The sequence below is a fragment of the Phaenicophaeus curvirostris genome, chromosome 4, assembly GCF_032191515.1.
Source record: "Phaenicophaeus curvirostris isolate KB17595 chromosome 4, BPBGC_Pcur_1.0, whole genome shotgun sequence".
NCBI classification, from domain to species: domain Eukaryota; kingdom Metazoa; phylum Chordata; class Aves; order Cuculiformes; family Cuculidae; genus Phaenicophaeus; species Phaenicophaeus curvirostris.
The window spans coordinates 44,784,347-44,808,805 of NC_091395.1; the positions used below are offsets into that span (position 1 = coordinate 44,784,347).

The window sequence follows — 24,459 nt, forward strand, 5'->3', positions numbered from 1 at the left end:
ACAGAGACTGTAATAATAACTTGAATGCTTATCTTCTCGTATGTACTTTTAAGAGGTTTAACCTTTGTCTGAGTGTTTATAGAATGTCACTTGATGAGTCATACCACACTTCTGCATGCTCCTGAAGTTTCAGCAGATAATTTCTAAAATGAAATACAAATAGGAGCACATATATAACAAGATACATTAAAAAATACTGAAAAATTGTACGTGAACTTGGACCAAGCTCTCTCTCAGGTGTAGTTTTCCATACTTTGTGACATAATATAGTCATACATGTTCCCTACACACATAGATACTCACACATGCACAGTATTTCTCATTCACCACCTCTTAATATGCAATGGCTATGCAATCTAACCTCATTCTCCACATACATAAACTCAGATGTAGAGGGAGAGTTGTTTTTATAGCACCTTTCTAAATATATTTGTTTTTTAAAGTTTCTGTGGCAGCCTTGAACATTGCTGGTGGGCCTAATCTACAGTCTGAGAACATGCCTACAGAATATAGCTTAACATAACAACCTATGATCTGCATATACAAAAGTATTTTAAGTGGTGGACAAAGTCCTGTAGAGCTTGCAAACCTAGAAAAATTTAAAAAAATTAAAGTCTTATCATGCATAGTATACTGAAAGTTAATTTGTCTATGTGAGAAACATTGGGAATTATGCAAATATCATGAGATATAGTGCTAAATTTTTGGCATTAGTTAGAACAGTTCTCAGATTTCAACCAAAGATCTGAGTCAGAAAAATCTTTTTAGATGTGTAGCTGTAGCCTTTATCTCCTACTGAAGTCCAGGGCATCTTGACTTTGTGACCTCACCTGATACAGAATTTTACATCACCTCACATGCTGGTGTGTCCTCTAGTTTCAGGCATGTATTTTAACACAGAGCTAGCAAAATCCACTGGCTCCACGACTCGATAGTGATGTCAGATATATCTCTTCATATTAATGTTTAGAATCTATTTCAAAGGAACATCAGGAAGGAGGAGAATTTTACAGGCAAGATATAAACAAATGGATGAAGTTTGAAAATTCCTTACTGATCTCTATGATCAACTGATGTTTTTATCATTTTATTAAAGAAATTCAGTTGCCAAATTTCTGATCATGCTTCCTGCACACTGAAACCAAACTACTTTGATCCATGTGACAGGTAGTTTTACCCAGAAAGCACAAGATCTAACTTTGGTAACGTAAGTATAACTAAAGAAAGGGTTATTAAGTGATCCATGAATGATCTAAAATAAAAGATGGAAAAATTAAATATACCACATGGCATTCTGCAGCCTGTGAAGAAGGAAGAACTGTAGACTTTTGTCCCAAATCCTTTGAAGACATCTTTGAAGTGTCTGGAGAAATACTAGGTGGATGTTCTTGGATTTCAGGCTCTGCTTTATTGTCAGGGGTGGGAGCTATCTGAATGGAAAGAGATGCTGTGTGTATCTCAGGCACGGGGTTACAGGCAGGTGAGACAGGCCTTTGTGGAAATACTGGCACTTCAACAGGCTTGAGCTGTTGCTGTGTATTACAACGAACGCTACTCGCTGGGTCACGTGTCTGGGTTAATTTCAGGGTAGATATCCTACGTTTTCGAGACTGTTGCATTTGGCCTTGATGGAGAGTAGTACTAATACCAGCTACTGCACCTGCACTGGAAACTGAGGTCAGTGGTTTAGTAATTTTTTGAGCATAGGACACAATTGTGTTAGATATTTGAGAAGACATTGTCTGCTGGACAGATTTCTCATTAGTGTAACAGGCAGTATCTGTGGGAAGGTGTTTAGTTGTTACTGCCTGGAGGTTAATTTCGTTCTTGTTATTAGTTACCCTTGCTTTTTGAAAACTTTCTTTTCTAGGGGGTGGCAGAGGTGCCTTATTTGCCAAAAGCATCCACACAGAGCAAAATAACATTGAAGAAGAAAGAGAAAAAGTAAATGTTAGCAGGAAATACAACTCAGTTTGACTTTTATCTTTAAATAAAGGAACTAGAAAATTAAGAGGCTTCAATCCAACATCGCTCAGTTCAATGGACAATTGAACCTGATCAGGTTCCCACCATCTTTTGTTGTGCAGGGCTGTACAGCTTGTGTTTAGAAAGCCAGATGTTCCTTTTGCTCAGAGCAAACTGGGATCAAAATGGAACCCACAATAGTGCATTTATTTAAAAAACCCAATTTTTACATTGAATAAGAATCATTACTGTGAAATTGTTCATATAAGTAAGTAATTTCTAAAATGTACTCCATGATCTTACATAATACACTGCTATTCACAGGTAATACATATACATAAAAAACACAGAGACTTTTAAAACTTTAAATTAAAAACCTAACAAATATTACAGACATCAGAATATTGATCATTTTGGACATATAAATATGTTTCCAAGTTCTGGTGTTTGGGGTTTTTTTTTTTTCAGTGTGCTCTAATTATATTGTTCTGCAAAACAGGCAGAAACATTGTCTGCCTTGTAATTAATAAACCTTTATCCTCATATATTATTTTGATGACCGATGCATTTCTCTCAGTGTAAAATATTAATAAATACTCTTTGAAGTCTGGGAACACTCCTGGAAAGCTTTTATTTGTGCATGATCTACCTTTATTTAGCTGGCTGTCTTGTTCATTGAAAGCAATTTCTGGTAATTAACCTGGAGACATGCATCCTGTGTGTAGTATACTTTACCTAGGCAGTAAAAACAGTTTGTAATGACCCATATGAACATGTGATTCACACTGTCTGGAAGATACCAGGACAATCCATAAAGGTGTCCCATCTATATATGCTGTCCCCTAAGAAAAAAAACCACAAAAAGGCTAAAGCATGAAAATGTATTCCATTTTACCTGATTTGATGACTTTTTATCCTGTAGATTTGGCCGCACGCTCCTAAAACCTTTTGCTGTAAGAGATGAACTGCTAGCATCTCCATTCAGTGTCTCTCTACTTCCATCATTGTAAGATCTCCAAGCTTTTGTAAGGAAAAAAGAATATTTTTTTTTTTTCATTAGTAGATCTCTATATTGGTATCATCATAGCAACCCAGCTATTAAACAAACTGGAAATGGTCAGCTACTACATCACTGATGTTGCAGCTGTTATCACCATGGAAGTATAAGAACAGGGCTAAACCTGCTACTTCACAATGTATTTACCTTTAAAATTTGGAAAACTCAAGAACTGACAATACTACTGGTAGCAGTTTGATATCTACCCACAACTTTCATACAGACTATGGATTGTAACCTTGGGAGTCTTTTTGAGAAGTTGGTGCTTCAGGCTGATGCAGACTGGGCTCTTCAATTTCAGAGCTGCCTCGGATTTTGAAAAACATCTCAGCTCATGCAAAGGCAGTTGGTCATGGCAGTTTCACCAAATTTCACCACCATATCCGATTAGTTGTTCCAATAATACATCATATTTCCAAATCCTAATGACACTTTGATTTTCCAACCAACCTACTATTTTTTGTTTCTATCCCCAGAGCTGAAAATCCCTCAAGGCATTGTCCAAACATAGAGGGAGATACTATCCTGCCTCAACAAGTCACAGATTTGAAGACAAAATACTGTAAGAAGATGGAAAAAGCAACACATTATGTGAACAGGCTGCTAAATGGTGTGGGCAGAACTTGCAATCCCAACCAAAAATGAAATAGCAAGTGCCACTGAAGATAAAGGTGGCAAATCAGCAGTCTGTATTCCCACAAACAATTAATTTTCTGACAATGTATACTGTGTTCGAGGAAACGCTGCTTTCAGAGGAGACCTGAGGTTGAGGTCTCGGCCACTTGCCATTCTTACAACAATTTCAGTGGTGCTTCCCTAAAGAATATAGATGTATGGAGTAATGAAATCAAACAAATGGAAGGTTGATGTAATTCATCCACTTATGTGGTATTACACTGATGCAGAAAAAACAGTGTCTTATTTACCTGAATCTGGAGACTGGGAATCAGACCCTGAAAAAGAAACATCCAGTGTTAGTTTGTGTTAGAAGTAAAAACGTTACGACACAACTTGAAAATCATGTAGGAGTCTTTTTACTCAGGTACCTAATTCCTTCCTGTTACCTAAGCACCCTCAGACTATTAGACCACAGCTAACGTCAGCATATTTATTGCACAAGTTCTACAGAGGTTCTATATAGTGTGCTGAAAGTTATTATTATTTAAACACTGCTATTTCACACAGCCAATAACGAACAAACATTTGTTGTGGATTTCTCCCAGTAAATACTGTGACATACTATTGCTCAAAATCTACGTATCAAAAGAAATATAATTCCTTTAAGATTAGTTGGTAAGGTTTAATGGAAAATCAAGGAAGATGCCTACAGAATCTGTCAGGATTTTCTCTACCCCTTCACACCAGAATGTGTGATGTTTTATTCTTCACTTCAAAGCAAAATACAGAGACTGATACATAAACACTGCCAGTACAGAACAGATTTGAAATTCTGCTGGCTTTCTGGATTACTTGTAGATATATTATTGTTTTTCCTCCTAAAGTAACTAAAATTACAACATCTCTAAACAAATTAAAATATTTTAATGTACAATAATTATAGTATTAAAATACGCCTTATCGCCAATTTTAAATGCAACAAAGTAGATTAAAGGGCTTGTATTACATGATTAAATGATAAAAATTTGTTAGCAGGGTTGCTAAGAAATAAGAATCCAATGTTTTCTTGCATTTATATACATGCAGCAATCCAAATAAGCCCCCTACTATCTGTACAAAAAGTCAAAACCAAAATTTTAATTTGCTTTATAAATTCTAACAGTTCTTATTCCTAGGGATGAGTTTGAAAAGAGCTACAAAGGAAAACAACAGAGGCTCATTCTTTATTCATCTTCCTGTTTAGTGTGAACACTACATATTCAGATTGGTGTAAATTAGTCTACACCACTTCAGATTCTTTACTGATTTATACCTACAAGTAATTAATTCACCAGTGAATGTAGGCAGCTGATACCCATTAAAGATTTAATTTTGCAAAACCAGACATGAGTATGGCTAAGCAGCAGTTCTGCCTGTCTACTGAATATTCTGCATATTTTCATTGCTTTAAGCATTTTTAGGAAAATACTCTTGATAAACAATCTTCTTTAAAGTTAATCTGGCTTCTGACAGTAATTTTAAAACAATATTTGGATTGTTTTCCTTTGAGAATAATTTTTAAGGCAAGTTGCAATAAACAAAGTTTGTAACAAACAAAATGTACTTTATTCAATATGTTATCTTGCAAAAAAACAGAGGATACAGGACCCAAAACATGCATAAAGGCAAAATTACTTTATAAATAACTGATCTTTCTTTTTTCATTAATGGCTGCTAAGCTTAAGCAGAGAGAAATTAAGGCTACTTTTCAAAGAGCATTGCAGAAGTAGAATAGACCTGTCAGTAGAATAGAAAATACAGTTACCCTTCTTCTTGCAGCGTTATATTGCAGGAACACAAAAAATACAGAAAAGTGGTGTCTCACTGGTTAGTGGTTATACCTGAGGCCAGTAGGTTTGGAGAACTCTGAACTCTCTTCACAGCTGTTAATGTGACAGACATTGCAGCACGTTTGCGAGCACACCCACCGCTATCTGGAAGCACAAAACAATACAGAAAGCAGCCCCAGACAAAGGCAGCAAGCTCATGCAACATATCACAGTGTGAGATATGCCAAACATACATGAAAATAAGCATGCAGTTAAGGAACTGCTGCCAGAATGTGTAAATTTGCCAGTTTTGCAGATTAGCAGAATACATACAATTTCACAAGCTTTAATCAACAATAAACCTCACAGAAAATAAGTAAAGAAAGCAATGCTTAATTGTTAATCCACTAGGGAAATATATACATTGTTACCTGAAAGACTGCCTAATCATAGCTAATTAGTAAAACCAAACAAGTAATCAAGATGAAGGATTAAGCATTCCAGAGCAATATTAACCAATAATCTGTACTGTAAAATCCTTTCATTTTACACATTAGAAAGACACCATTTATAAACTAAGCTGTCTGATCAGCTGACAAAGTACATTTCTTCAGTGTTTTGGCTCTTTTAAGCTTGATAAAAAAAAATTACTAAGGATGGCATATTCTTTTTGTGGTTTTAGTAGAACATCCTTGCATGATTCTCTTCTTTCTTTACTCTCTGCTCCTCTCTCACCTGGAGCTGTCATTCTGTTTTATAAATACTTTGTTATTATTAGAAGGTGGCTTTCCCACAACTTATCTTTATAACTCTATAATACTTGTAAAAACAATAAATATTCTTCCTGATTACATTTAACCAGAATATTTTTCTGCTCTTCAATATAATAATTATAATTACAGACTTGATATTACTGAAATTTCATACAGGGCCTGACTGAACTTAAGAACCACAACTATGAAAGAGGCGCCGACAGTTTTTATATCTGTGTCTCATGACAGGGAGCATAAAATTATGCCTGAGGAAGACTTGCTACCTATTTGTAGAAAGTATTTCCTATAACAGCAGTAATTTGAGCCACAGAAACATCTTTAACCCATGTCTGCAAGCAAGTTCCTGGTATTTCTTTGCTCATTCCAATACTCCCCTGAAATACCAGAGCCCTCTAACCACAGATCTTGCAGGATAAGCGTTCAGTAGTTGATAACGTTGGCAAACATCAGAGCTGCTGCTCCAGGTGTAAGTGGTTCCAAAGATTCATTGCCAATTTCAAGTCTCAAAGCAAAAGGCCAAATAATTTCAGTCCACAATAATTGAAAGCAATACACTACCTTCAATTAATTATTGGTGTTGAACACGTGAAACAAAGACAATGGCTAACAAATTTGCACATTCATTTCAGTTTGTTTACATAAATATATAATGGTAATAGCTATTAAAACCACACTTTCCATTCTTGTATTCCCTTCTCCTGCCCCCAACATACACCAGGATTAATTCCAAGGAGATTTGATGATGTGCTGATATTGAGGTTCTGTTCTTATCAAATTGGTAGACTTTTACAGCATACTTTATCTCATTAATACAAGCTAACAGGCAAACAACTTTGTTATACTGTCACATCTTTTATTCAAACAAAGCAATGCTTTATTTGTATTTTTACAAGACCTGCCTTCCTCAATTTCAGGATAGAGAAACTGAAGTGGGAGGAAAGGAAGACAATGAGAAAACCGACTACAAATATTTAATCATTGTAAATTCAAGAAATTCTGCTTCAAATGAACTGAACTGAGTCAGAATTTTATACTTAGTGGACCCATTATCTATCAAAGTGTTTGACATGGCTTCACACAAGACGGCTAAAACAGATGAGGTAACTGACTATATACATACATTTATTCAATATTTACCCCTGTATATGGAAGCCATTATGCAAGTCTGTACCTGCAATAACATTCTGAGTAGCTGTACAAAATAAAGACAGCCAATTAAGACACAACCACACAATATATCGTATTGAGTTTTGGAAAATTTCTAATAAAATACATATGTATGTAAGCAAGGTCATATTTACGCATGATGGACTCCACTTTCCCATATTTGTTCAGACCATACTCCCATTAAATCTAGAGCATCAAATCTGTACAAGGATCGGAAGAATCTGCACGCTGCCTCAAAGGAGGCTGTTTTCAAACTGCTTCCCTTATCTGCACTGTCTTACACAGTCGAAGTTCAAGAGGGTTATTCCAGCCTGTATTCCTTTTCCACAGCTCCATCAAATTTTCAGCAAATGTTATCTATATTCACCCAGATTTCTGAAGTCCAAATAACTCTAATAAGCTTTAAGTCTAGAGAACAGAGAATTCAAAAACAGTACGGAATGCTGAAGTAATGATCATCTGCTCAGTTCATTTGCAAACTATAAGCAATTAATATTGCATAGTTGTCAAGATTTGTGAAATGATCTATGTAAAACGTATGCATACATAAAAAATGAAATAAGTGCAAGCATGTATATGCATACACACAATTCTCTATGCTTTTGACGTGATGGATTCTTCAAGAGTGAGTGTCCTGTCAGCTAAGGTCTGCAGGCAATAACAGAACATTAAGTTGGGCAATAATTCACAATCAATTAGGCACAAGCTGCCTAAAATGCCAGTCCAGCACAAATCAGTACTTAGCATGGGACGTGTGGACTAGATATTATTTTGCAAGCCCTACATATTTCCATTAAATCAGGAAAAAAAAAATCACCATCCTTAGTGGGTACTGCAGAAAACAAAGAAGAAAGGGGAAGTAAGGATTATCTAGTGAGACACATTTTTGAGTATCTTGGCATCATGCAGAGCAGGAGCCATACAGGGACGAACTCCTAAATGATAGGATCTATGTTGCAGACTCACCTTTAAAGAGTGAAAAAGAAAGAGCCACCCACTGACTGAAAAAGACGGACTAGGGGGAGGCAAGGAGGAAGGGGTGTATCTGCATATGTATCCTAACATTCTCTGTGGTTGGGCTCTGGATGCGCTCTTCTTCTTGCTAGCTCACCATTCATCTCCTCTCCCTTTGCCAATTCCCCTCTTACAATTTTTCACTTCAGCCTGCCTCCATTCTTTACTTTCCCTCACTTCTTTCTCTCTTCCTCCCTTACTGTTTCTTTCCACAAATAAGCACTTTAACCCCTTCCTCCTAAATCCACAATCCCAACAATTGCTCCCACTACAGACAGCATCACCCTAAGTGAGCTGTAGGTCTATTTGACAAATACTATGTCATTCAGGTCCTGCTCCAAAGTAGACTGGAGGCAATTCAAAACACCAACACTTCATTTAGGAACATGAGGCTTTTTTTTTTTTTTTTTATTAAAGATTGTTTCAGAGAGTCAGTAAAAGCAGTGACATAAATCAAGCTGGCAAAGATGAAAGGATGGTGACTTCTTGTGAAGAGGTGAGAGAGAGCAGCCAGGAGGCAGGAAATTTTTAATAGGCTCTTTCAGCTCAAAGAAAAGAAAAATGGTCCCCAAACATAATGTTTGCTGATCGTTATTCTATCCAGTGTATTTGTGAACGGTATCATCTTCCTCTTTGTCTGCACACTGAATTCAAGTTTATAAGTCTTTAGAACAGGGATTCTTATTCCCTATTTCCTTTCTGACTTTCTGAGGCAAATATACAGAGCTGGATCCAACAGTCCAAGGCAGATGAAGCTGCTGCCTCTCCATGTCCCCAGGCTTAACCAGTAGCAAGTCTGAAGATGTGTTACCAAAAGACATATGCACAAGAGCACACATACACACCACATACATATATGTCTGGCCACATAAATCACAGACACATGGAGCACTCACAGTAATATAGACAGCACAATGACCTCATTCCCCTCCTCTCTGGCCAAACAGGACAAGGGTCCAGTAGTGAGAATATAAATGCACACACGTACAAGGGTGGATCCTTCCAGTAGCTAAACTGAGACATTGAGTCTGCCACTCATTCCACGCCTGTACCCCAGGGCTGAGATTCCCCTGGGATAGTCCTGAGAGGAGCCTGGACAAGGTGTTCATTCCTTGGGAGTCCTTAATTTGGGTCCCTGCCTGCCTTTGTGCTCCTCTAGTCTTGTGGAGATGGGCCTTTAATGGTTCCTGTGATGTGTCTGGGAGTAGCATAGCAAGGCAGGCTAGTTATTTGGGCTCCATCTCCTGCCTCTGTTTCTCCAAGCTCCTTTGTGTGTGTGCAGGCAAGCTTTTATCATACAATCTATCATTGACTACACAGGTGATCCTACTTTTATTTAGTTCTTTAATGCTGTTAAATCATCACAAATAATGATTAAAAATGCAAATTTTCTTTGTAGAATGTCTGAAACGTTCAAGCCCGCCTAATTTGCTTTCAGGGATCTAAAAGTGCCTTCACAGTCTATTCAGGAGCTCTGCAGGGACCCAAGAATTTCTATTCTTGTTTCTCCCAGACAAAATGTAAGAGATTAGAATGGAATGTGATTACTTCCGTTAATAATCTTAACAAACACAAAATATTTGCAGTCTTCTGAACTCCATACTTATTCATTCTTGGCTGCTTTTTATGTGCTTCATCTACTGCAAACAGCTAACTTGATGACTTTAAAATTAGATGCATTTAATCAGAATTATCTGTGTGAAACTCTGCCAAAATATTTACAAATAGAATCTAAGAACTTGTTTGAGCATATTAACTTGTATCCCTTCATTATTGCTCAGCACAGTTATCTGCCCTTCAACACTAGCTATGCATGCATGTACCTAGTATGAACAATAAGCACATTTATCCTGTGTTTTAATTGGATGTGAGCTTCATGGGTAGCTCAAGTTTTCTGTGACTTGGTTTCTCAGAATGTCTCACCAAATCACTGATGGTCATCAAATCTGTAAAGTACCTGAAGACTTGTTGACGAAACCCTCTTTCTACATATAGTTTAAAATATTATTCTGTTGATGATTGCTTAGTCTGGATTTACAAGGCACACATTCTATTAGACTACTATTTTAAAGTTATGACAGCGTTTGAATACCAAAAGGAATTATGAGCCAAAGCACTTTTGATACTTCTGAAAATCTCCCTTTTATCTTACGTTTATTTCTTTGCTTTTGCAAACATGTTTCAGTGCCTTATGCTGTTGAATATTCCTTCCTAACATGTGGTACAGAATTAACATCAAATGCTAAAAAATCCCTCCCATATATGGTAGAGTATTGAAAATCAAAGCTCTTCAAAACATTTTCTCTGCAGACAAAAATATCTTCCGCAGGGTTAGCTGAGACAGACTGCCAAGACTGCAGCCATAGGGAACACTGGATTAGAAGAGCCTATTCTAAGCAGTAGATTTACTTCTCTTTTTAAAGCTGCATATAAGGTAGCTTTGCCATATCAGCAGTTACTGGCATCAAACTAGAGTGCTCATTTATCTTTAGAAGTAATTAATTAAATGCATAGTTTTAAAACAAAATAGTGACAAAGCAACAGTATTTGATAACTACCAAACGCATCATGCACACATTCCTGTAATAAAGCAGTGAAACATAAAAAAACCCCCACAAGAACTGCAGAACTGAGTCTACGTTCAATGACAACAGTGTAAAAAAAATAAAAAAAAAGGAAGAGAAGAGAAACAGCTAGACCAGAACACCATGCAGAACAGCTTTTACCTCACTCACTCTCCTCCTTAGTAAGGTGATGCTTTATCAACCGATAGGTGCAAGATGTTCTCTTTTACACCCTACTTACTGGATTTTTTTTTTTTTTAAAGTCAGGAAACAATCTGCATAAATAGAACTGATAGAAAATATCACATTTTTTTGCCAATACCTCCTTTTAGTGCAGCTAGTAATATGCACATTAATATCAAGCACGCACAAGATGAAATTTTTTTTCGCTGTGAAGTGAAGAGTAGATTTTAGAGTTCAGCTTACAATAATGATATCCTTACTTAACTGGAAAGGATTTCAGGTGTCTTCAGGTTTTTAAAGTCTATTTACAAGGCTCCTGTGTGATCAGAAGAGTCCCAATCCCAAATAGAAGTCATCCAGCCACATAGACTACGTAAATCTTAAGTAAGTCCTCTTGAGAATTTCTAGCTTACACGAAAAATCTCAGTACAGCACAGAACAAAGTCATATTTCAGAGCTGCAGCAGCACAAACTGGCAGTTTACTGCTCTATCCACATTTTTCAAAGTAGAAGCTATAAAATGACATCCATCATATGATTTTAAGTCATATGATTCTAATGTATGATTGCAATGCACAATGTAATCATAGTCAAGTGTATGATGATTAGCTGAGCTACTTCTGAAATTACAGTTCTATGAAGCAGTATTTCAGTTATGCCTTGATTATACAGACTGTCATGTTTAGGAAAGACTTCTTCACTAAAAATGCAAGAGGATAGGACAAATTTCAAATAGCATTCCCATAAATGAAACACACTCCACCCTGGTTAGTGTCTGTAAAGTAATTATGAACAACCAAAATTTTGGGAACTTCCCTCCCCACCAGCTCAACTGAGAAATTTCGTTTCTCCTTCTTATTATATGTACAAATGGTACAAATGTAGTGATTGTAAGCAGACTAATATATTTTAGCTTTGTATTAAAACATCCATCCAAGAAGAAGGTCCTACTGAGTTCCAGTCATTGTCCAAGACAAGGGGAAGCCAGGAAGGCTGATTAATACTGTGGCCTACATAATGGCAATGACAACCTATACTATGGTAAAGATAATCCCTTTGACTTAAGGGTAAAGTGTATTGCTGAAACACCCAAACCAGCTTCAAAGGTATTCCAGGTCTTCAGCTCCCACATAATACATTTTGCTTATTTCAAGCTGTTGCGTTAATTGTCACGGTGCAGTGCTGTAGTCAGTGATAAATCCAACTGGTTTGGAATAGATAGATATGTCTACCCTCATGCCACAGTTTATACTACATAGGTGAATTGTCTGGTTTGGAGATTAACAGTTGACTGCAACTGAAAATTTACACCTGACGTGAGTGAGGCCAGGATATCAGTCTGCTTTCAAAAGGCGTATTCCACACTTCCAGCAAAACCAGCAGCAATATCCATTGACTTCAGTGATTCAGGAATAAATTTTCACAGATCATGAAGTTAACTTCCTATATTGTAGAGTATTTCATTTGGCCAATACATCTATGACAGCAACTGAGAGAAAACACAAATCCCTATAAGTACAAAGCAGTAACCCTCATGTGATTATGGATGTGCAGCTAATAATACAGGGTAGTGTTTATATGTCCCTTAATTTAATGACAGTAGAGAATGAAAATAAAGAATTTTTAAGGCATACACATTTTCTTAGGAGAATGTGATGCTTTAACACACTTTTACATGCTTGTTATGTCCTCATACTACATATTTTTACATAAAACATACACATACAAAACTGATACTTGTAACTTAAGCACACAAAACTAAACATGCATGTATATTTCACATATCCATATATATCCATACACAGAAAAACATGTATGTGAATTTTATATATGGAATACAAATGCACATAAGCACGCACATACTACTAAAATATCTTGCTTAATTTGAGCTCAGCACCAACTAAAGTAGAAATTCTTCATGAAAATTTAAGTAAATTTGGGACCTTCTCTGCTTACTTAACAACATACAAGAGTAAAGAAAAATCTCTCAGAAGCCGCATACCTGTGTTCATTTTGACACTGGAAGATTTGCTATAAAAGTCTTCAGATTTCCTGCGGAAAATAAAATGATCTATTAATTTGCACAAGACAAGAATGTGTGGTACAAAATGGCAGCAGCACTTCTTGGAAGGGTGGAGCATCACTGTGATACAAATTACAGTCCTATTTTAACACAGCTTTAATTAAATTGGTACTGCTTGTCCTTCCAAACCTAAAGATGAGCTGTTGCTTCCATTATAAGATACTCTATTTTCAAGTGTTTAGCATCTATGTTGTAAACATTTGCTCACTAGTGATTGACTTTTGGTCTTGAAACTATAAACTAAAAATTATTCCTGTACGGGAATGCGGAAATATTTTTAAAGGCTGCTTATAAGCTTTATCACAGCTTTGTGCAAATGGAAAGATATAAAGACTAGGTCTCTCCAACTATTTTTTAAGCAGCTGAAGTTACCAGGTCTTTTTTAATGGTTTACAAGCATGAGACATGACTGTTTTCATCCAGTGATTTAATGTTTCTCTACAGACAAAACTGACACTCTTAATGTTGCTGACCACATTGCTATGCATAGAATCAGGGCATGTATCTTGGTATCTATGTGAAATAATTTCAAAACTCTAATGAAGTCAGTAGTTAAGGAATCAAGCCACTACACATCAATTATTTTTAAAGCTAATAATTTGCACCAAAATTATTTAAAATGCATGCAAAGATTTAATCTATTTAGTGATCTCAACTTTAAAAATATTTGCAAACTGTAAAATCTCACAAAATGAAACTACAACTGTAGAAAAACCACAACATCGTACATTAACAGGTGGCTTCAAACTATTCGTGGCATGTCACAAGACAAACTAGACAATATTTTTCATCTACTGCCAGTTTTTGTCACAGCTTTATCTTAGGATCAAGAGCTTTAATGCTTTTTCTATTCAGGCTCTTTTAAAGATAAAAAGACAAGTACAGAAAATGTTTCCAATGGTGTTCTGCATGCTGGCCAACCTCAGCCACGTTGTTATATACATGCTGCCTACTATAATTTACTTTACCAAGTGGGCAGACACAGTGAAGGCCAAAATGCTGAGCGCTAAAAACAGTCGTTCTCCCTTTGCAGTATTCCCACATCAAGTTCAGGATAAAACAAATGGAAAATTGGAATTTTTAGTGGAATACAGCTTCAGAAAAGAGATTAAAAATATAAACTGCCTGACTATGCTGGAGTAAGCTGGGAGGTCTGCATGAGGTACCCTTTTCATAATAGGAGACTTGAGATACTAATTACTATGAGTAAAGAAAATATTGAACCAGAATACCAGCTCAACTCAACAGGAACCATGAATTAACTGTAACTCTGAGGTGACATGCACATTGCTGTATTCCCTTGTAGTCATAATGAGCCCAGATTCAACACTGCATGAAAAAAATTCCCGTTTTTCAAAAACAACCTGAACTCTGCTCCTGCCATGCAGTCAGTTTTGTGACAAGAGATGCATGTTAAACTTTTTGAGAACTACAGAAATAGATACATGACAGTGAAAAAAATTCATTATATTCTTTTTATGCTGCACCTACTAGCAAACTAACTTTGAGAATTTCTAAAAGATCTTTTAAAAATTAAGGCAAATTCTATTTTATTATTTTTTGATAACTTGATTGAAATTTTGGATTTGCATAACAGCTACAGAATATTCATAGAGCCTCAAATTCCTACAGTGTTTTCAGGCTGCTAGGGCAGACGTCGTTTTCAAGTCTGTGTTTAGCTTAAAATTGAATCACTGATGGTAATGCACGCAAGCAACAAAATGCAACATGATATTTATTTTGAGACACAACAAGTACAGAATTCTTGGAACACTGCAGAGCCAAAATGATTTCTAGCAGGTGGCTTCGATATATTTACACAAAGCGTGCTTAACTCTTACTCAAGTTTTAACAGACAACACTCAATTTTAGCTCTATCACTTAGCCCTCCTAAGGATTTTTCTCTGAGAGCAGCTTAGGCTGCACTGCTGACGTGCAGTGAGGGACTGCATACAAATCACTAATATTTCCATGTTAATCTAGTTTTGTTGAAGAACAATTTAGTCTTGGATACTTCAAAAGTATGCATATAAACAAATATAAATTGCACTCATGCAAACGATAGATCTTGCATTTAATACCGAAATTATTCGGAATTCTCTGCTTCAAAGGAGCTAAAGTAGCATTCAAATACTTGAGGATACAGACAGTAGGATCCAAATGAATGTAATGGACCTAACAGCCATATGCCTGAAAGCATTTTACTCAGCATTGTTTCAAACACTCTTTAAGATCCTTACTTCAAGAAAGTTGGATGGTGGGAAGCAAAGGTCTTTACTTGCTCTGTACTTCTGTTCTTAATTCACTGCCTCCTGAAAGTTGTTCTTGTGAATGAGTTTGTAAGTAGCGCTGCTATAGACCCTTGACAGAGGAGAGATTGATGTTTCACTGGAAGCATCAGACACTTCACGGCCAAAATGAATGCCCAGTGAAGATACACAACTCTTAGACAGCTAACACTCCGACAGAAGGAATGCTCATAATCATTGTGCAGACATAAAGTGAAACTGGAACACCTGCGTTTTGCAAAATCAGAGGCTGCAGTTCAGCCATCTGGACCAGGCAGGTCTTCTAAGCAGCTTCTACTAAACTCACACCTGATCCTAGATGCTGAGGTAAAAGAAATACTAAGTTGGACCACAGCAGCACACCTAACTTTTGCAGAGGGAGATCTAGGATTAATGTTCAAGGCATTCCTTTATAGTTGCCTTCACCTGACAGAAGTTGCACAGTAAGTGAACGACTGCACTAACGCATAAAAATGGGTCTGCCAGGTTGAACACAGATGCAGTTACTGTTGCTACAGTTTCACTAAATACTGCTCTGTTATTTCTTGATTAACTCCCTATATTTCTTGATTACACTGCAAAGATAACCTCAACTCAGCAATGCTTTACATTGAGAGGGGTTACTGAAAAGACTTGTGGGAATCTCACTGACGTCCCTGTTTTCTCCAAGAGACACTGATAATTCGTTGTGATCACTTCTTCTGTTCCTGGTAAATGTGGGGTGCTGCAGGGAGCCATTCTGTTACCCCTTCTGTTCCACATTTATATGGAGCTATAAAAAGGTTTAGTGAGAAGTCAAGGCAGGTTTCCCCACCCTCAGTTTATTTATGAATACAAGATGCGTGTCTTTAATGTTAGAGGTTTAATTCCATTACTGCTCAGATGTGAGAACACTGACAGCCATAAAGTAGAAGCTGTAACATTCAACCAAACATTAACTAAATAAATGTGAGCAAGTGTTTTGTAAATCAAAGCCTAAATGACCAGTAACATGCTATTACCTAATTGCACACCATTCAAATAATTAAGTTAATCTTTGTTAATAATCATAATCCATAACTACCAAGTAGAGACCACCAGAAGTTAGAATATCCTTTCCATGTAAAATCATGGAAAGAAATGGGATGTAAAGGAAAGAAGAGTTTGTTGTTTATGTTTTTAAGCACATGTAGAAACTAAATCAATTATCATTACAGGTATTATATAACTACAACTTAACATACTGCAAATTCCTGAATGTCACATGGGAATATCAGATCAAAGGCATCCAAGCTCATGGATCATTTCTGGGGTCTTTCTGCCTCCTACTCTGTAGCCATTGAGGCTAGATTCCTGTGAAATCCCAGGCTTGCTAGCTACATAGCTAACTGCGTGGCAAACTCCAGAATGCTAGTTGCCTGCTTTCTTACACAAGCTTGGAAAGGCTCTTGAAGCATAAGGTGATGTTACCCTGTTTGATTTATTTTCAATCAGTTCATACAGACTCTGTTGGTGTTTCAAAACAAGCTGGTAGTTTCCACATGGATTGTGCCTGAAAATACTTTTGACCTATTCTACTTAATTTGGTCAGAGTATGAAAGAGGGTCAAAGATAATACATTTATTATTAAAGTCCCCCCTCCCCACCAACAGCAGTCCCCACAGTTATATTACAGGCACTCTTGATGCTAAATACTGTAGGGTAAATTATGAGTTTGATTGACTTGAAGCAAGTAAATGTTTTCTCTCAAGGTATTCAAGACAACTTTCATAAGATGACAGATATTAACCAGACAGTGTTAATGGACTAACAGATCTTTTAACAGATTCTGTGTTACCTGTTACTTACTCCATTGTGCCATTTCACAAAAGATTTTATAAAGAACGGATTTAAAATTATCTTTTCTGATACAGTACTTAAATAAAGTTTAAAGCTATTTCTACTCTGTGCTCTTTATAGTTACCATCCTTTGTAATGAAATTTACCCAAAGGAGCTTTATCCCAGAGGAGAAATTGGCTTACAATATAGAGTGCAGATGCATCAACAGCAGGATAGATGTGAGCGTGATCTTGCTGTAGAATGACAGATTTTCATTGTTTTAGATACAGACAGCAGGGTCTAGATATCTGCGGAGGACACGAGCTTTCCAGATTTACATATGAAGGAGTGGAGCTTGTAATATAAATTGAGAAGGCACTGAAGGAGGTTCCACCATGTTTCAATTTCATTAACATGCAACAACAAATCAAAATGGCAGGGAGTCTGTACTAAGATCCAATCCAGCAAGGTATATAGTGAGCATATGCTTGAGCATATGCTTTATGTAAGCCCTGCAGACCTATTTCTATGCTTAATGTTAAACATAAGCATAAATACTGTTTGTCCCAGATCACATTGCCTCACCCTACAAGAAGCTGAATACTCCATTTCTAATTAAAGTGTTTTCAGATAGACAATCAAATAATGAAACACAGGCAGACAACCACCATCACAGTTTCTCTAATTTTAGCTTTTAAATTTTGCTTAAAGGATTGTGAAGACATCCTCAAGTTAAGTGCAGTGTCATCGTACACGTTTCTTATGCACATCCTCCACAATTGTACTGATCAAGTCATTAAACAACTGAGATGACTGAATAATTCGTACATGGCCATACAATTCTACTGGAATGCAATAGACTCTGCTGCTGACTGTGATGTGACCTAAGTGCATGATCAGGGAAATTTGTACATACAAAAGCTCTGTTTACTGGATCATCTGAGGAATCACAGATCCCTAGGAGACATGTCTGGGCTGCAAAGAGCATGAGCTGATTTAACTGACTGGGAGAAGCTGAGGACATCTGCATTTGCAGAGGTTCTTTGAGAGTTTGGAAAGGATGAATAGTTGCCCTACTACAGCTGTGAAGAAATTTTGGTTATACATGAGAGTCTAGTAGAAAACAGGTTATCTCTGAGCAGTGTGGAAATGCAGTAGAAAGGACATGGAATTTGAATTTATGAGTTTTGCTGTGTTTGCCAAATTTTAATTAGGAATAAAAAATTGAAGATATTCCAGCTATTTACTGTATTGCTAACTAACTTAGGTGGATATCTAACTTATGACATTATCAGACATATAAGCCTATTTCCCCTAGCAAATGCAATACTAACATCACTAGTTACTAACTTGTTTAGCCTAGAGAAAAGGAGGCTGAGGGGAGACCTTATTGCTCTCCACAACTACCCAGAAGGAAGTTGCAGAGGAGGGTGCTGGCCTCTTCTCCCAAGTGACAGGTGATAGGACAAGGGGGAATGGCCTCAAGCTCCACCAGGGGAGGTCCAGACTGGATACCAAGGAAAACTTTTTCACAGAAAGGGTCATCAGGCTCTGGCAGAGGCTGCCCAGGGAGGTGGTTGAGTCACCATCGGAGGTATTTAAAAGGCGGGTAGACGAGGTGCTCAGGGACATAGTTTAGTGGCAGACAGGAATGGTTGGACTCGATGATCCAAGAGGTCTTTTCCAATCTGGTGATTCTATGATTCAAGGAACTGGGTAGGTCTTGTCTTGAAAAATCATAAGCAGTCCTAGTTCCTATGACCAAAGAGTTCAAAGAGATTCAGGTACAGGAGAATCCATCACAGAAGTCTATGATCAATTGTTTTCAATAAACACACCAAGGGATTGGACATAACTGGAGGAAGTAAAGCAATAATGTTGGCAGAAGATCTACTATTAATCATTTAATTTGTCTTAAATGTAATTTGCAAATCATAAGGTAATTTCTGTTCATGACAGTCATCAACACCTAGAACACTTATAGGAAGTTCTGTGGTCAAATTTAAGAGCCTGAACTGGACAAGCGTGTGTAAGAAATGTGGGAGTCTGAAGGCAGGGGAATAAATCTGATGACACAGGATCTTCTTTCCAGACCTTGGACTCTTCCTAATGTCATTTTTCTGGGAATGCTATAAATGCAAGATTAAGAGAAACTGGTATTATCTCCTTCTTTCCCTCTGTTCCTTTATAAAACTAAGAAAATCTAACAAAATATCTAATGAGAGAGAAAAGCAAAGATTACTTGTTTCTAAACTGAAGGTTCCTTACAGCAATCTTTGTTATTGTGTACAGCGTCATAGAATCATAGAATCGCTAGTTTGGAAAAGACCCTTGAGATCATCAAGTCCAACTGTACCGGTACACTACTAAGTCATATCCCTAAGCATTTCACCTACATCTTCTAAATATCCCCAGTGATGGTGACTCAACCACCTCCCTTGGGCAGCCTGTTCCAGTGCCTGATAACCCTTTTGATGAAGAAAGTTTTCCTAATGTCCAATCTGAACCTCACCCAGTGCAACTTGAAGCCGTTCCCTCTGGTTCTATCGCCTATCACTTGGGAGAAGAGATCAACATCCACCTTGCTACAACCTTCTTTCAGGTAGTTGTAGACAGTGATAAGGTCTCCCCTCAGCCTCTTTTTCTCCAGACTAAACAATCCCAGTTCCTTCAGCCATTCCTCATAAGACTTGTTCTCCAGCCCATTCACTAGACTCATTGTCCTTCTCTAGATATGCTTCAAGTTCAAACATTTGTTATTTAAATTGGTACCAATGTAAAAGTAAATCTTTCTCTTGAGAAGAAACTTGAAACTTAAGATTTCTCCTACTGTAGCATAATTTTTACTAGATAGATATTCTTTTGACTAGCTACATACTGAACCCAAACTGATTACAATTCACATTTCTTACCCCTTTCTCCAGGCATCTACTATTGTTTTTTATCATATGAAAACACAAACTTATAGACTTCAGTGGTGGTTATTTTTGTTGTCAGCTTTTGGCTTTATCCTCTGCTCTTGTTTTACAGGAACTCAGTTCAAATAATTCTGTTGGCTGGAAATGATTTAAGATTACTGTATGGGAGCTTGCCACAGAAGTAGATATACAGTAGATTGGTGTCCACTGACATAATTATAAAAATGTCCACCTTCAAGGCAGAGTACCCAAAATGCATCACGCATCTTCTCGATCCTTCTGAAAGTTCCCATGTTAGGTAAACTCAGATGTTATAGGTGCATAAGTGAGCCCCCGTCAGTTAGCCAGAGCCTGTAAGGGAGACGGATGCCCATGGCACTCATCTGCCTATTACCTCACTTTGTTAGCAAGGCAGTTCTGCTCAGGGACAAATCCTACTCCAGCCTGCAGTTCAGGTGCTTCTCAACAGAGGAAGCATGTCAGGCACCTCCCTTAAACCCATCTTCCACTTCAGCATTGTTGATGGGCATCCAGGTCTATTCTGTAAATTCACACTGACATGAACCAAACAGCAATAAAATGGGGAACAATCATAATATTTTAGTTCAGATTAAGAAGCATAGCTAAGAAGCAAAAGCTAGAGTAGATTTATTCACTGTTGATCTTAACTGACACAAGGTTTCTTCAGTTCTGCTACTCAAGGAACTACTTGTAGACTTTTGATCTTCATATAAGACTTTAGTGACAGAAGATCAAATAATTGTTCAACAGTACTGTTTAAATACAAACCAGTAGGGCTCATCAAGAGTAACAGCTGCCTTTGGGAAGAGTAAGTTCTTTCAGCTGCTGTTAATGTTAAGACTGTGATAACTCGATGCCTAGATGACTCCACATTTGAAGGCTTCAAAGCAAGTTGAAGCTATAAACTTCTATCTTCCCTCCCTGCTATAAAGCCTGCTTTATAGCATACTGTTTATCTCATGAACCCTTAGCACATTTTACCATTTCTGAAGAATCTTAGGCATTGCTTTGCATAACTGTGGTCCCATTAGAGACTTAACTGTTTACAGGAAAGAGGGTATTTAGCAGCAGTAGTATTATGTGCTCTCAAAACAAAGTAAAACTACTTATGTACAACACATGAAAAACAGAATAATCAGCTTTGTAAGCTTGCGTTTGCATATTTTGTTGATACTATATTTTGCCATTTCCCTAGGGAGACAATCACCAATTGTCATCTCAAATAGCTTCAACCCCACATCTAAATAATGCAACCTCTACTGTTTACAACACTAGTATATGCACTTTGCTGACAGCTGGTTTCATACCTAATGAGGCTCAATATGTTTCAATGCTATATACAACAACAAAAAGCTACAATTCTTCCTAGTATAAATAGCCAAAGAAAGAACTACTTACAATTACAATTGGGAGCACAGTTAAACTTATTTAGAATTGTTAATACTTGCTACCTATACCTGTAACTGAATTTCACAAGTTCTAAAGGTTTGATTAATCTTTAAAATTGGATATTTATCTTTTTCTCTCTTTCTCAATTCTTGATTGTCCACCAGCACACCGAAGACTTCTGCTATTAGGCTCATCCTTTACTGATCCTAGAGCATCCAAAGCAGTACAGCGTTTAAACTCACAAAGGTTAAGCATAGTGGTATAGAACCAATTAGGCCAGAAGGCATGCAGTAAGGCTCAGTCTTCACAGAAACAGGGGAAGTATACAAATAACTTTTAGAGTGGGAAAAAAAATTACAATATTTGACAGAAACAACTGGAAAGAGAACAAGCAAGCACATTAGAAACATGAATGATATTGCCTGATAACTAAGGGGCTGGTGAATGACTCAAAGGCAAACTACAAAGCAACACAGAACACACTTAAGAATATGAAGGAAAAAAATATAATAGTTCTTTTCCACAAGCCTTTCATGCAGTTGCACCTTGAAATTATATTAAATTGTCAATGTGTTTTATTATTCCATTACTGATAGTCAGTTATCAGGCAATTTTAGTTCTAAAGGTAGACTGCTCTAGCATTCTTGGTTCTGATCATGAACGAAGACTCACTGAGATAACCTGAAAAACCTGAGGACCTTAAAAAATTCAGGGTTTGAAAGGGAAATGGAACCTGCCTACACAGCAGGAGAAAGACTATCAGGCCCTTAACTAATGATTATCAAATCCTGTTGCTGAAAACCACACATAAGAAAAGATCCCATCTTTTCAGAACTGCCCCATGATCCACCAAGTAAAAACATCAAGAAAACAAAGGATATTTACACTCCCATTTGCTGCAAGTTATGATCTGTCTGGGAGGAGGTTTCATGAAATGAGTGCGCTATTAAACCTATTAAACTTACAGCCATTCTCATGGCTTCACATGCCAAATAAATCTATCCATATACCTAAAAGAATCAGAATTGGATGTGCTTATTTTTATGAATTCTATTTCCCTGTCATTTTAAGTTTTCAGTGACATTTCAAGGACAGAAGTGAAGTATTTTTTCAAGCAGTCTTAGATACGTTGAGGCTTCTTTAGGCCAGGTGCCATATGGTATAGCAGATTATCCTCTATAATAGTGCATTAACAAGTCTTTTCTACACGTGTTTCTGCCATTGATTTTCAACAGATCATTTCACCTTTCTGAGTTCAGCTTTCATTTAGCCTTCTCTTAGCTTCCTTTATAACTTTTGGAGAGGGGCTATCTCTGCTCAGCTGCTTCCATAGACACATCAGGATGGGATCCCAGTCTCTGCTAAGATACAGCAATTCCCCAATGGCAGGAGTCTGCTCTGTACTAATACCAATAAACACTTATTCCTTATACTTCAAGTGGTGCCTTCACCTATTACTTTTTTTCATTTTACATTACAAATTCTTGGGAAAGGAGATTAATATTGATCCATCACTGTTTGCTTTATACTCAATGATCTTAAAGGTCTTTTCTAATCTAAACAATTCTGTGATTCTGTAACAGAATGCTGGTCCTTGATTAGAGGTCCTTGTGTACTACGACAGCATGTATAAGGCACACTAAAAAATACTATAGGAAACAATGTTAAGTCAGAAGATTTCAACAGATCAGCTAAACCAAGAGAGATGGTTTATCCAGAGAATATAAACAATTTTTTAAACTAGTACTTTCCAAGATTATTCCTATTATAATGTTTTAGATAAGAGTTCATGCAACTATTGGCTATACAGTATATGGTTTCTACCACAGAAATTGTTATGCATATAACTGTTACAATTTAGAATTTCTAAAGATTGTATTTTCTGGCCACCAGGGGCATTCATTTCTGTAAGAGCCAAATTTACATTTACTAGATTTAACTTTAGCAACCACAGGATTCATTTTCCCTCTCTCATTTTTCTCCAGGAATTACAGATAATATATTCTTCTTGATGGGGTAAAATACTAATCATTTGGTTAAATAAGTTAATCATTAATCATGCTATTTCATTACTTCTTGCTCAGTTCATGCTTTTATATGCATCTATCTGAACATATTACTCCAATATCTGATTTTTCAGTGTCAGGATAAAGCATTACCACGTGACACTCACTCTTGTTATTCTTACTGCTCTTAAATTAGAAAGAAATTGCTCAATGCTTCAGTTCAGCATTCCAGACAGTGAAGGTCAGAGACAAGATCATCCTTTACCAACACAAGATTGACTCTTCTCAGTTCTGACTGTATAATAACAATAGATTAAATAATAAAAAGCTCTGTGAATCATATCATACATTCATAATAACCGTAAGAACATTTAAATGGAATTTCCACTCAGCTCAAAGAGGACATAATTGCACTGACCATGCACATTCTGCAAAATTGAAAGACCTGTCTCTAAGGAATATTTCTAAGTCTTTTTTTGAACCTCATATAACCCTCAGAATTTCCTAGTGAGAAAATGTGCGCAAGGAAAACACATGAAGAAAGTGCCCGTATATGTACGTACATACTCACAGGCCTGTATATTTCACCTACAATCTACACATACACCTAGCTTTTATTAAATTATAATTAAATATTTCAAATAGTGTAACATAAAACTTTTGATGCATTAAAAAAAAAGCCACAATTAACTTGCTTCTGTAGAGAGAGAATGACATTCTTCCTGTACGGAGCTATGTCATGTTTGACCATTATCCATTATGCAGCCTTGAACCTCATTTATAACTATTAATTTTCCTCAAGATTTG

At 36.8% G+C, this 24,459-nt stretch overlaps 1 protein-coding gene across 3 annotated transcripts in view; it reads right to left on the bottom strand.

The window, feature by feature from the left end:
• The window catches only part of SORBS2 (sorbin and SH3 domain containing 2), a 232,010-nt gene that overhangs the window by 73,622 nt on the left and 133,929 nt on the right, over positions 1-24,459 (bottom strand). For 2 of the 3 annotated variants that reach the window (XM_069855894.1, XM_069855895.1), the window contains 5 exons: positions 13,152-13,201; positions 5,521-5,613; positions 3,949-3,975; positions 2,861-2,985; positions 1,284-1,886 (listed from right to left, as the gene is read on the bottom strand). In XM_069855894.1, the coding sequence (XP_069711995.1) occupies positions 1,284-1,886; positions 2,861-2,985; positions 3,949-3,975; positions 5,521-5,613; positions 13,152-13,161 (858 nt within the window). In that variant the 5' untranslated portion in view covers positions 13,162-13,201. The remainder of the gene's footprint in view (positions 1-1,283; positions 1,887-2,860; positions 2,986-3,948; positions 3,976-5,520; positions 5,614-13,151; positions 13,202-24,459) is intronic. The other variant, XM_069855896.1, reaches the window with a different exon arrangement.